At 35.9% G+C, this 12,037-nt stretch overlaps 2 protein-coding genes across 3 annotated transcripts; both read left to right on the top strand.

Annotated features, from left to right (window-relative positions):
• Nucleotides 1–17: 17 nt before the first annotated feature.
• LOC114747712 (uncharacterized) lies at nt 18–4,972 on the top strand. The gene is made up of 15 exons (XM_028936058.1): nt 18–136; nt 925–1,049; nt 1,228–1,333; nt 1,417–1,569; nt 1,872–1,976; nt 2,228–2,311; nt 2,405–2,520; nt 2,778–2,879; nt 2,969–3,079; nt 3,185–3,241; nt 3,343–3,409; nt 3,520–3,573; nt 3,767–3,841; nt 4,243–4,278; nt 4,883–4,972. The coding sequence occupies exons 2-15, from the start codon at nt 1,039–1,041 to the stop codon at nt 4,970–4,972; spliced, it is 1,167 nt and encodes a 388-aa protein (XP_028791891.1). The 5' UTR covers nt 18–136; nt 925–1,038.
• A 1,935-nt stretch (nt 4,973–6,907) lies between these two features.
• LOC114747711 (UDP-xylose transporter 1-like) lies at nt 6,908–9,422 on the top strand. 2 transcript variants are annotated; one of them, XM_028936057.1, is made up of 8 exons: nt 6,908–7,020; nt 7,274–7,398; nt 7,772–7,956; nt 8,061–8,128; nt 8,224–8,356; nt 8,608–8,769; nt 8,855–9,127; nt 9,223–9,422. In XM_028936057.1, the coding sequence occupies exons 2-8, from the start codon at nt 7,287–7,289 to the stop codon at nt 9,310–9,312; spliced, it is 1,023 nt and encodes a 340-aa protein (XP_028791890.1). In that variant the 5' UTR covers nt 6,908–7,020; nt 7,274–7,286; the 3' UTR covers nt 9,313–9,422. The 2 variants fall into 2 exon arrangements, with proteins under 2 accessions (XP_028791890.1, XP_028791889.1); XM_028936056.1 differs by having other exon boundaries at nt 7,271–7,398.
• The last annotated feature ends 2,615 nt before the right edge of the window (nt 9,423–12,037 follow it).

Genomic DNA, 12,037 nt, shown 5'->3' with positions numbered 1-12,037 from the left:
TCGATCATGTAAATTATAATTCCCCACAAGCCAGTTTTTCAGTTTCGTAACAGTTTTGCTCCTCGAACGGTCACTCTCTCTGTAATTCGATCGACAAGAGCCTGAGTCTAAGCCTTATCGCCTCTCCATCAATTCTGTATGTTTCTTCTTGCCTAGCTGTTGCAATGATCTTTGATGATGCCTTCGAAGAAATTTTCATTTACCTTTTAGAGTATTTTAAGAGTTGTTAATCCATGTTGTCTGCTTCATTGGAAGCACTGTTGAAATGTGATTATCATTTTGCGAGGTATAGATAGATGGGATAGCATCAGGTCAAGGATGTAATGTGGTTGTCAATTTGGATAATATTCTTCTTCGACGGTAGTTTCGCTTCGTAGTTCGTGGTTTTGGAATGATTTCTCCCTTTTATGGGTAATTGCATGCCATACTTAAGCTGAAACTGAGCTTTCTGGTGACAGCTGAAGATTTAGAAATTAAGACTTTATGTTGTTATTTCTGCTGCCATATGATGATCCTTTATATTCTTAAAGAATCTAGATACGAATCGCCTGCGCGGTGCCTGTATTTAAGTTGGAAATTCAGAGGAAACAAAACCAAGTTTCTGTTAATTTTGAAACATCGTGATCGTTTATACATATGTTTTACTTCAGCAGTAATCGATCTCGATATTTCGTAACATTTACTGTCATATTACAATATTTATTGCAATCCTTTCTCTCTGAAAATGCAAGCCTATAACCGCACATGACACACACTTCAACGTGCCAACTCGCTGGCAACATAGCTTTTATGAGATGCTCGTTTGATTTGCATGCATCCATGCCTGCCTTCACTTTGGTATGATTCCGGCTAGATACGCGAATGTAGGTGCAAGATCAAGTGCATACTACGCCTACTATTAACCTGCATATTATTCAATTCCAGTTATGGTGGTTAAAGGATGACACATTTGAATCAGAGTCTGCTTAGGGACATCAACTATTTCCCGGTGATAAATCTGTTGATTTAATACGGAAAGATTCTAACTGGAGGGGAATAATGCAGCGAAGGTATGGATTAATTGTGTTTGCTCGCTTACCAGATTATATTCACTTTAGTCTTTCATAATTTTTCTAGTATGTGCCTCAATCAAGCTAAGATGCAAAGAAATGATTTTTTTCCACAATAAAAATATTTGGTGTCCGTTTAATCAGAATGTTTAAATCTAGCTTGCTGGCCTTTCTGCAGTGTTAAAAAGTCGAATGATAACATCAAGGTTTTCATCACAGCAATTATGGGAATTGTTTTGGGGTTTTCTCTCGGTATTTCAATGCCATCCTCGAATATCACCAAGGTATTTCTGTCACATAATCAATTGCCAGCATTGCATCAGGCATATATTTTTCATTCTATGTTCCTTTTTTTTTCATGTTGCAGATTCGCTTACCTTCAAGCTTTGGACGTTCTTTTGATGTGCCGATAGCTGATATAGAGAAATTTTTAGCTGACATAAACCGTTCTCAGGCTGTTACAGACCAGTCCTCTGGAACTGAAGGCCTTGAATACCTAGGATCAATGAAATTACCTAAGGTATTTTTTTTTAAAAAAAAGTTTTTGTTACAAGGTGATTCCATTTTTACTGCCTATATCAATTATTTCCAAGCACTTGTGTAGGCGAATTGACATTTAACAATATATTTTTCTTGCAAAATTTAATTTAACAAGAAGTTACCCCTCAGTGTAGGAGAATTGATTGCCATGCATCAATATTTCAAGGGAAAAAATATCAGTAAATGCAAGCTGTAGCCTTCTGTTTTAATTACACAAACACAAAAACACACACACACACACACATTTTGATTATCGATTCTGACACTATTGCTAGTTTCCAGATGTATGTTCCAACAAATCCTCATGGGGCAGAATCACTACCTCCTGGAATTGTTGTATCTGAATCTGATTTTCATTTGCGAAGGCTATGGGGTGAACCAAGTGAGGTATGACAAATTATTGGGTCTTCCAATCACTAACTCTCAGGGTCCTTAAGCATAACCCAGGAGGGATCAGAAATTGATCCGTATCCTTCATATTTACTATGCCTTCTGGGCTCTAGCTGTGTGCCACGCTTTGTCATATCACCAAGAGATGCATACATATCTCACATGTGCCTTCAAGCAATCTTTTTTCATGCATCTATTTCTTAAGCATCAATATTATGAGCCTGACAATAAGACCTTGATTTCCAAAGGATCTGCAGAAAAAGCCAAAGTATTTAGTGACATTCACTGTTGGTTATGATCAGAGATATAACATTGACGCATCAGTCAAAAAGGTTATTGACTGAACAGTTTTATATGTATATATTTGTTTATTTATCCTTCCTATCATATTGCCTTCATGCATTGACTCTCTTCTGATTTTGTAGTTTTCTGATGATTTTGCAATTTTGCTCTTTCATTATGACAATCGGATTAATGAATGGGATGAATTTGAGTGGTCAAAGAAAGCGATCCATGTTAGTGCAAGGAAACAAACAAAATGGTACATTGTTAATATCCTTCTGGTTATTTATCCTCCCTTTTTTCACTACTTCTTTGCTGGAGACTCACATTGTTTATGAATTTTCTCCCTCTAGCTTTTTTTCTCTTGAAGAAAGATATTTTGCAGTGGGTGATGAAATGTTTGTGTTTAGATTCAACTCAACAAATTCATTAGTTAGCTGATTATCATGTGGAATGGTTGTCTTTGTGCTTCTATCCCTGAACTTTTTGTTGTGCTTCATATATGATGGTATGCAGGTGGTATGCTAAGAGGTTTTTGCATCCTGATATTGTATCAGCTTATGAATATATTTTTATATGGGATGAAGATCTTGGAGTGGAACACTTCAATGGAGACAAGTATGGATATATGTTTAAATCCTATCTTTTCTTCTCAAACCTCCTCTTTGTATGCAATTTTTGGTTACTAACTGTGTTTTTATTACCAGATTTATGGAGCTAATAAAAAAACATGGTTTGGAGATATCTCAACCTGCTCTTGAAAATAGTGATTCAACATGGGAAATGACAAAGAGGAGAGGTGATAGATCAGTTCACAAGTAATTTTTGTTCTTCCTCCTTTTCTATCTCCAGCTATAGCCTGAGGGTCTTATTATGTTACATATGAATTCTCGTAACATTTCTATGTATGGATTGGCGGATAGGTTCACAGAGGAGAAACCAGGCTGGTGCAGTGATCCACACTTGCCTCCTTGTGCTGCGTAGATTATCTCTTCCTCCTTGATATGCAACAATATTCTTTACCGACACTTTTATCTATCCATTTTTATTTTACATTAATTGTTTCTGGTGTTTTTTTCAGCTTCGTGGAAATTATGGCTCCAGTCTTTTCTCGTGAAGCATGGCGATGTGTATGGCATATGATTCAGGTTTTTTGGGTTTTCAGTTTTATATCACATATGAATACATGATTTTGTCTTTCCACGATATGAGTGTACTCTTCAGTTACATTGACGAACTTCCCAACATATGCTTGTAGAACGACTTAGTGCATGGATGGGGACTGGATTTTGCTCTCAGAAGATGTGTAGAGGTTAGCAGATTCTGTTTTCTATGGCTTTTGAAGAGATTCTTTATATGAAATTTGTGTGCATGGATATGGATTATTTCTTTTGTCTCTCCTGAAATTTTTGGCTTTAACAGAAATCTTACCCAAAGTTTGAAGAAGATAATTAATTATTTTCTTGTTTACTTTAAGCTAATACCTTTCTGTTTCAATTTGGCAGCCAGCACATGAAAAAATCGGTGTAGTTGATTCGCAGTGGATTGTTCATCAAGGGGTTCCATCTCTCAGGAGCCAGGTTAGTCATAGCTAATTTATAAGAATAGCCTGGCCTGGGTCCACATGTTTCTAGAGGGTGCTTATCTACTTGTGCTTGAGATAAGCGAACTTGAGGAGGAATTCTAACTGCTTAAGTTCTATATTTCTTTACGTGCCTAGAATGCTTGATCATGTGTCTACATGAGTGTGATTAACAAATGAAAATTAAATAGGATTTATATCATCAGATGCTAAATGGTCGCCTAGTGTGCCTATTATACAAGCATCTCATCCCCCCCTGTTTAACGATACTAGCTGGCTTTCTTTTTCCTTTTTGTGCCTGAAAACTCGGCCAGTTGTTTGCCTCTGTCGTTTCTACTGTGAATGAAATTATTTTGAGCGAACCAGAATGTTTTATGAAATGTGTTATATAATTTTCAGGGAGATGCTGATCACGGAAAACAGCAAGGGGATGCGGTAAGTGCATTTCTCATAGAATCATTTTACTATGTTATTATATCGACGTGGCCCTGTTAAGCATCGTTGTGTACGTAATTAACTTCACACATACATTATCTGGCCGTAGCATTTTCCAAAGGGTTGAAGCAAAACAAATGCAAAAACTTCAAGTCATTCGCAAACTCCTTCGACTTTGAAGACCAAAAATACTCCCTCAACTACGACAGTTTAGGATTTAAATATTTATGGTCAATTTTCCCTTTTTTTTTCAACGAATATGCCATATCAAGGTCTCTCTCTCTCTCTCTCTCTCTCTCACACACACACACACGCAGTATTGTTTCCAGATTAATTGGTGTATGCTTGCTACGCCTGCATCAAAGGCATTGATAGAAAATGGACAAAAGGGTTTGGGTTTGTGGTGTGATAGTTAAGTAGGATATTTTACTTCTACGATTTTTATAATCGAGGAAAGTGTTTATAATTGACTTAACAATGAAGGAGGTATTTGTGATTATTCGATTGATACAAAGCCTAGTTCTGGTCCCCCAACTCAGGAATAGTGTTACTGTTCCCTAACAAGGAACCCGTTATGAACTGTTTGGTCTGGAACCTCTTGCAGGTTAGAGCAAGATGCAGAAATGAGTGGGCTTTGTTCCAGACTCGTCTCACCGATGCTGATAAGGTGTTCTTGGAAGGAATTAGGGGTTAATAATATTGGCGTCCCCTTCGACTATAGCTATACCCCTTTCAAACATGCTTTGCCTGTTAGTGGAATCATCGTTTCCTTGCCTACATTGGAGTCATTCACCCTTTTCATATCTCAGGTTCTGTCCCTTTTAATTATATGCGCCGTGTCGGCTAGGAAACAAAGGATGTCTCGTCCTACGTATGGCCTATTTGGCCAAAAACAAAAAAGAAAAAGATCTTGCATCTGGCCTCTTTTTCCTTTAAAGTGTAATTATTTGGTGTTCAGTATATTGAATTATGTTTAAATATTATTAGGTTCTATTTAAATAACACCACATTCTTCTCATATGGGACTTGATCCTTTTTTATTCAACTGGACTAACCATTATACATGTCATCAAGTTAAAATTCTAAAGAGCATCGCATTACAATCCACAAGTTATACATATGGTTTATCTTGTTTTCTCCCCAGCATTTTCACGGACAAATTTAAATACTTAGAAAAGTTTGAAAATTAAAAATAAGGAATTTCAGAGCTACGGACTTGTTTATTAATTCATTCTGCATATTATAGTCACAAGAAGCAGTGAGAAGTGAGGATGGAAGCGGCAACTGTAATTGTCACATTTATAAATTATTCTTCCAACCCTTAATATAGAACCCAATTGTTGAGTTGTTTTTTGTCCTAAATATAAGACCCATTTGTCATATTTATCAATTTTCTTTAAATTACCCCTATAAATACTCCCTCAACCATAATCAAATAGAAGAGGAAGATGGGGTATTAAGAAAGATGATTATGGTATTTTAGGAAAAATGTGTCACATTTCTTATAATTAACTAACTTACCTAACTTCCTTAATCTAATCAAATTAGTTAAATGGGTCTTATATTAAGGACCGGAGGAGTATTAAAAAAGAATAGTAGTATTTGCCAGATCTGGATAATCCCATGTTACAGCTATGAATTACTGGAGGAAAAGAGGAAAGGGGGTTGGGGGTAGGAGCGTCATTTTGGAGTAAGGTTGAAGTCTATGGATGGAAATCTTCAACTGGGAGATACCCCACAAACACAAGCGTTGCCTTCTCGCTTCTCATTCATGACTCAATTTATATATAAATAATATATATATATATATATATATATATATTTGGGGGGCCCAAAAACGACTCAATTTATTTGGCATTCAAAGTTCAAACACGTGTTTGTTCATTGAAATTAGCTAAAATATCACTAACACACACCCCTTCCCCCACAATCCCTGCTGCCTCTTTGATTCATACCATTCAGCCGTTTCCTTCTTGGGTCTATTTTAAAATTCAAAAAATGTGCCCTTTTACTTTCTTATCTTTCCTAATAGAGTGATTAGATTTTAAATTTAATTATAAGCACGGTTTCTGGGGCATGTGATCATCTATAAGAAGCCATCCATTGTAAAACTTACCACATTTTTGCGCAAAAAGCACAAACCCACAAAAGTTTTTTTTCCTTTTAAATTGATCAATTAACCTTTATAAAGTATACATTAATACTTGACTACTCTTCAAAAGAAAGAATTTAACGGTGCAGCTTTCAAAAACTCCTCGAATATGTTTTTGTCGAAAATCATGAGTATTTTAATTCTTATTTACAGTTCAGTTATGGAAAAATTAATGAAATATTTTCACACGACATTTATTTGTTCCCAGAGCATTTGATTATGTTTTCTACTAAATTCATTATATAAGGTATTTTTATTTTACGCAGATATTTAAAAAAATATTGATAAAAGACACGGGCACACATATTGGAAACAATAATGTGAGTTTTTTGGTGATTCACTTCAAATGAGGGAATTGTTTTGACCGACTGTATTATGGATTGCTTCAAGTGGCCGTTAAGTGTGCGTGGAGGGAGGTTGAGTTATACTTAAACCCCAAGACTCCCGCCAAACTAAACAGCATTAGGCACCAACCAAACCGCAACGAAAATAAAGCGCTCCCCCAAGCTGCCTTCCCCTACAGAAGCCCAACTCTGCTCTTTCTTCTCCTTCGCTGCCGTTTAACCAGTCAATCCCCTGCAGTTCCAAAGGTATGCGAAAAGCTCCGTCTCATATCCTGCACTCAATCATGAATGTATTCATCAACTTAGCTTCCTTCTCTTCCCATACACATCAGTCTCATTTCTAAAGCTGGTCACTTAATGTTTGTCACGAAACAAATCTTGGTGATTTTAGCACTGGATTCATCTGTGCTTTAAGTCCTGAAAAATGATCAGTGTACCAAATGTTCATAAATATATTTCATGATATATATATATATATATATATATGAATTTTCAGCAGAGATACAGGAGAAATGTCGAGCTTCCAGTTGGGTGTGGCGGGTGCACTGTTTCTGTCAGTGGCCTCCTCTGTCTCTATAGTCATCTGCAACAAAGCATTGATGAGCAATCTGGGCTTCCCTTTTGGTAATCTTCATTTTATCCCGTCCTTCAAAGTTAAAACCAACGAGTTTGTTTCACTTTGTAATATTGATCTGCATCATCACAAAAATCGCGGATTTCATTATTGACTGTAATCTTCAAGTCCTAAGCATCTACTAATCAGTTCCCGCGTGACAAACAATCCGTTATCTTTTCTTGCATTGCACGAAACCTCTTTTAAAACAAGTCATCAACCACGTAACATGTTACCAAGAAAGAATCATATGCATACACCAGGGTATCAAAACTGGTGAGACGTTATGTTTTGTGGTATTGTGTCTTGAAGCCTGGTCATTAACATTCATGAGTATTCGTAGGTGGTCTTAACCTTTGCTGTTTCCTGTTTGGTTGTGGGCAGCCACAACATTAACTAGCTGGCACCTGATGGTTACATTTTGCACTCTTCATGTTGCACAACGCCTCAATTTTTTTGAGGCCAAGTCCATTGACATGAAGACGGTCACTCTTTTTGGAATCCTAAATGGCGTTTCCATTGGCCTTCTCAACTTGAGCCTCGGTTTCAATTCCGTTGGATTCTATCAGGTTCCTTTACTCTCTCTTCTTATAAATAAAATTTCCCTTCATCTCCCACATAAACAGGTTCTTTAATTTTAATTTTTACCATTTGGGATTGTTTCCTTTTGTAGATGACCAAACTTGCAATTATACCATTTACTGTGTTGCTAGAAACTGTTTTCCTCAAGAAGCAGTTCAGGTAAATTAAACCCTCAATTTATTTTGCCTCTGAAATTCAAAGTCAGAAATTTTCATGTTGTTCAATGACAAACCCTTTTGTATTGCTTGTTGCAGCCAGAAAATAAAGTTCTCTCTCTTCCTCTTACTCATTGGAGTTGGCATTGCCTCTGTCACAGATCTCCAGCTCAATTTTGTTGGCACCATTCTTTCCCTTTTAGCCATCATAACCACGTGTGTCAGCCAAATTGTATCCTTTACAGCGCTTACAACAAATTCTCACACACACACGCACGCAATACAAGTGTTTGTGCAAGGATTCAATGAAAATTTATCATATCGATCCATGTTTGGGTGGCAATGTCCACTGACGCAGCAATGTAGTTAGTTTTGACGGGGCTTATCCTTCCTATTGTGGTTAAGCCTGACTGCTTGGTTTCAATTTACTTGCAGAAAAGTATTTTTTGGTCTTGTTTTTTCTTAACCTTGTGCATGATTCAGCTGACAAATACTATACAGAAAAAGCTTAATGTCTCTTCAACACAACTTCTCTACCATTCTGCTCCATTTCAAGCAGCAGTTCTTTTTGTTTCAGGCCCTTTAGTGGATCAGTTCCTCACCAAACAAAACGTCTTTTCCCACAAATATTCTCCAATAGTCTTGGTATTATCTATAAATGAACCTCCTTAATTACGTACTATATTTGATGCATAATGCACATGATTGATAGTATATTTGCACTTTGTAGGCATTCATTGTTCTGTCCTGCTTGATAGCCGTTTCTGTAAACTTCAGCACATTTCTAGTGATTGGCAAGACATCTCCTGTAACTTATCAAGTACTTGGCCACCTTAAGACTTGTCTTGTTCTTGCATTTGGCTACACATTGCTCCATGACCCCTTCACTGAGAGGAATATTATTGGAATAATGATTGCCATTTTGGGAATGGGCCTGTACTCTCATTTCTGCACTCAGGAGAACAAAAAGAAACAGCAGGTTGATCTCTCCTTGGCCTCTCAGGTAAGTAATTTGTCTTCTTGAGCTTTTCTTTTCTTATTCCTGTTTGGGATTAGTCTCATTCACTGGTTTGTGATCATATTCTTGATTCTTCACAGGTTAAAGAGAAGGACAGTTCACCACTTTTGACGCATGAAGACAAGGAAAGTCTTGAGGCTAAGAAATTGAGCAAGGACTCTCTTGCTTAAGGGGAAAGTCTCTGGTTTGATTTAAGATTATCTTGTATTCCAAGGTTCTTTCAATCTTGAGGGCACTTCAGTTAGCGTAAATCAATTTTTGTTCTGATTTTTGTTGTTGTTTTAACAGTAAGTCAGTGCCTTATTCTTTTTCCGCTCATTTTATGATGCAGAAAATATAGCTTTATCGAAATTGAATTCATTATGCATTAATGAAAAGGGTATGCATAAATACCCGCTGCTCCATTTCATTATAAGAATGCAACTTTTTGTTCGGCCTGCAAGTGGCAAAGTTTCAGCATTGCACTATAGTAGGGGATTTTGAGGCATACGGTACACCCACTTAAGTCGGAAGAAATAGATAGACCATTGACAAGACTCGTTTCTAGCATGTTTGGTTATACTACCTCGGGTTCTTAACATAAGACCTTGTTTGATTTTTTTGTTGGTCTTAAATATAAGACCCCAATCCATTTTGTCTCTTATATTTACTCAATTTTTTTCAAGATAGTCCTTCTAATAATTATAGTTTTAGCCAACCTACTTGATTAGTAAGGGTATTTTAGGAAATACAACACTTATTTATTACAAATAATTAACTTAACTTCTTTTTTTAATTTCTTCAAATTAATCAACTAGCTCTTATAATTAGGATCGAAGGTAGTATATTTCTCTACTTTTCACTTGTGTGTGTGTACACATGAACCAATGAATTAACAGTAAGACTATATATTTAAGGAACTGAACTCATGTTCTGACATGTTAATGAGATCCAATCCAAGTTAGGCTCCATGAATGAATCCACCCCAATCTCCGTGATGCCCCAAATTTCATTTCAGATGCTGCAGATATGTTTCTGAATTGACTTTCAAAAGTGGGAAACCAACCCAAAAAAAGGCACCACCCATTCCTGAAATTGCATGTGGCGTTGTTTTGCAGTAAGATGATATGAATTAATCATGCAGCATCAGATAGCTGGTTGATATTGACTGTTGAAGGAAAAAGTAAGCTGCTATATATATACACATATGTATTATATGGTCTGTAAAGCAATTATTGTGATGAAGCCTTTTTGGTTTGAGGCATGCTTTTAGCAGTCCATGCTCATCCTGTTCTGCCTTTTGAGATTCGAAACACAATACGAAAAAGGGGGCAAGAGATGGAAATAACACAAGTAGATGCGTCAACTTCTGTTTGTCACCATTTTCATATATTGAACCATTCTCTCTGTTATGCAAAAGTAAACGTGTCTGTATCATTCACCAGGGAAAATTCTAGCAATACACCTAAAAAGATTATCGGTTTGCATTGAGATATAAAGACACTGTCTACCCAAAAAAAAAAAAAAGATATGAAGAAACCCAAATAATTTTTTTTCTGGGTTGCACCTGATGGCAGTGCGGTGGCAACTGATGAAGGTAGGAACCTAGGAGGTGTTTTTCTTTTTCTTTTTTTGGGCTAACGATGAAGGTAGGAGTTTATTAGGGCTTAGGGATGCAATGTTTAATACCATCTCCTATATTAAGATCTAGTTATTACAAATTAGATTTTATATTAAGAATTGAAGATAGCATTAATGTAATGATGGTGGCGTTAATTATAATTATTTACATGTTTAATATTTATTTGTAAGCAGCGTGTTGCGTGTAGTAGAGACAAACAGAACAATAATATTGAGGTGCTAATTACTGTTCATATAGTCTCAACTTTTTTATTAAAAAAAACACTTACACACATACCCTCGATGGCACAAATAGGTCATAATAGTTCTAACTGCTCTTATAATGATTTTAATATGTCAAAAGTTGTCAAAATCACTTATTTATCATTGTATTTTTTTAATTATTTTTCCTAAAAGTTTGGTTGAACGAGGTGATATTTTCCTGCTTGAGTATTATTTATTCTGAGCGTTTTATGCTGCCTCGTCTCTTCCTTCCAATATACTTTAAAGAAATATTTGTTTAATATATTTTTATAGCATCAATTACGCGAGGTTCAAAAAATAAGGCGCTCCGGAAAAGTCATCCTACGTGTTAGCCATTTAGGGGTGGTTGGATATATCTAAAAATATTTTTTAGAAGTATTTTTTTGTAAATTAAGACAAATCTATCTATATATTTATTTTCTATACCATAAAATCACTTTTAAAATTATAATTTAGTTCTTATCTAAACACTCTCGTAGTATATAATTTCACATGCGTTTCATACAACTAGTTAGAAACCGACAGATAAACAATTGAATAATCAGAGGCCTTAAGTTTCTTCAGAAGTACGTAATTGTTTAAATTATTGTCTTGTTCGCTTCTCCGTAATTCCATATATACTAATCAAATGTCTTCAGCTCTACTTGAAGAGGGCCAAAAAAAGAAAAAAAGAAAGTGGTTGAGAAAATAATCAGCAGAATCCGGGAAAATTAGTGTTATTGGTGAAGAAAAATGTGTTGGGGCTGTTTGAAGGTGACCTACCAAATAAAAGAAGTTGAACAAAGAGATAATTATATGTATTTCATCAAAAAAAAAAAGAGATAATTATATGTAAGATATGAATGTGTGTATAGATGGGGATGTGACGAAATCACGGATTAATGTATTGAACATTTTGGACCTCAAGTTAAAAATCAGAAGGTTTTTGTTGACTTACGTATTTTTCAGTCTTCTTGTGAAAATGCGAAAGGCATATCCTCTTTTTTTACAGCCACCCAACCCTTGCTCTGTCACATTCTAATTGGAAACCCC

This window comes from Neltuma alba, unplaced genomic scaffold (assembly GCF_004799145.2).
Source record: "Neltuma alba isolate B1F8T4 unplaced genomic scaffold, ASM479914v2 tig00005418_pilon, whole genome shotgun sequence".
Classification (NCBI taxonomy): domain Eukaryota; kingdom Viridiplantae; phylum Streptophyta; class Magnoliopsida; order Fabales; family Fabaceae; genus Neltuma; species Neltuma alba.
The sequence above is the reverse complement of the archived record's forward strand: the minus strand, read 5'-3'. Positions and strand labels throughout refer to the sequence as shown.

Coding starts and splice junctions, on each gene's coding strand:
- LOC114747712 (XM_028936058.1), top strand. Junction 3,080..3,184: donor GGTGATAGATCAGTTCACAA/GTAATTTTTGTT, acceptor ATTGGCGGATAG/GTTCACAGAGGAGAAACCAG. Junction 3,242..3,342: donor CACTTGCCTCCTTGTGCTGC/GTAGATTATCTC, acceptor TGTTTTTTTCAG/CTTCGTGGAAATTATGGCTC.
- LOC114747711 (XM_028936057.1), top strand. CDS start 7,287: ATGTCGAGCTTCCAGTTGGGTGTGGCGGGTGCACTGTTTCTGTCAGTG. Junction 7,957..8,060: donor ATTCCGTTGGATTCTATCAG/GTTCCTTTACTC, acceptor TTCCTTTTGTAG/ATGACCAAACTTGCAATTAT. Junction 9,128..9,222: donor ATCTCTCCTTGGCCTCTCAG/GTAAGTAATTTG, acceptor GATTCTTCACAG/GTTAAAGAGAAGGACAGTTC.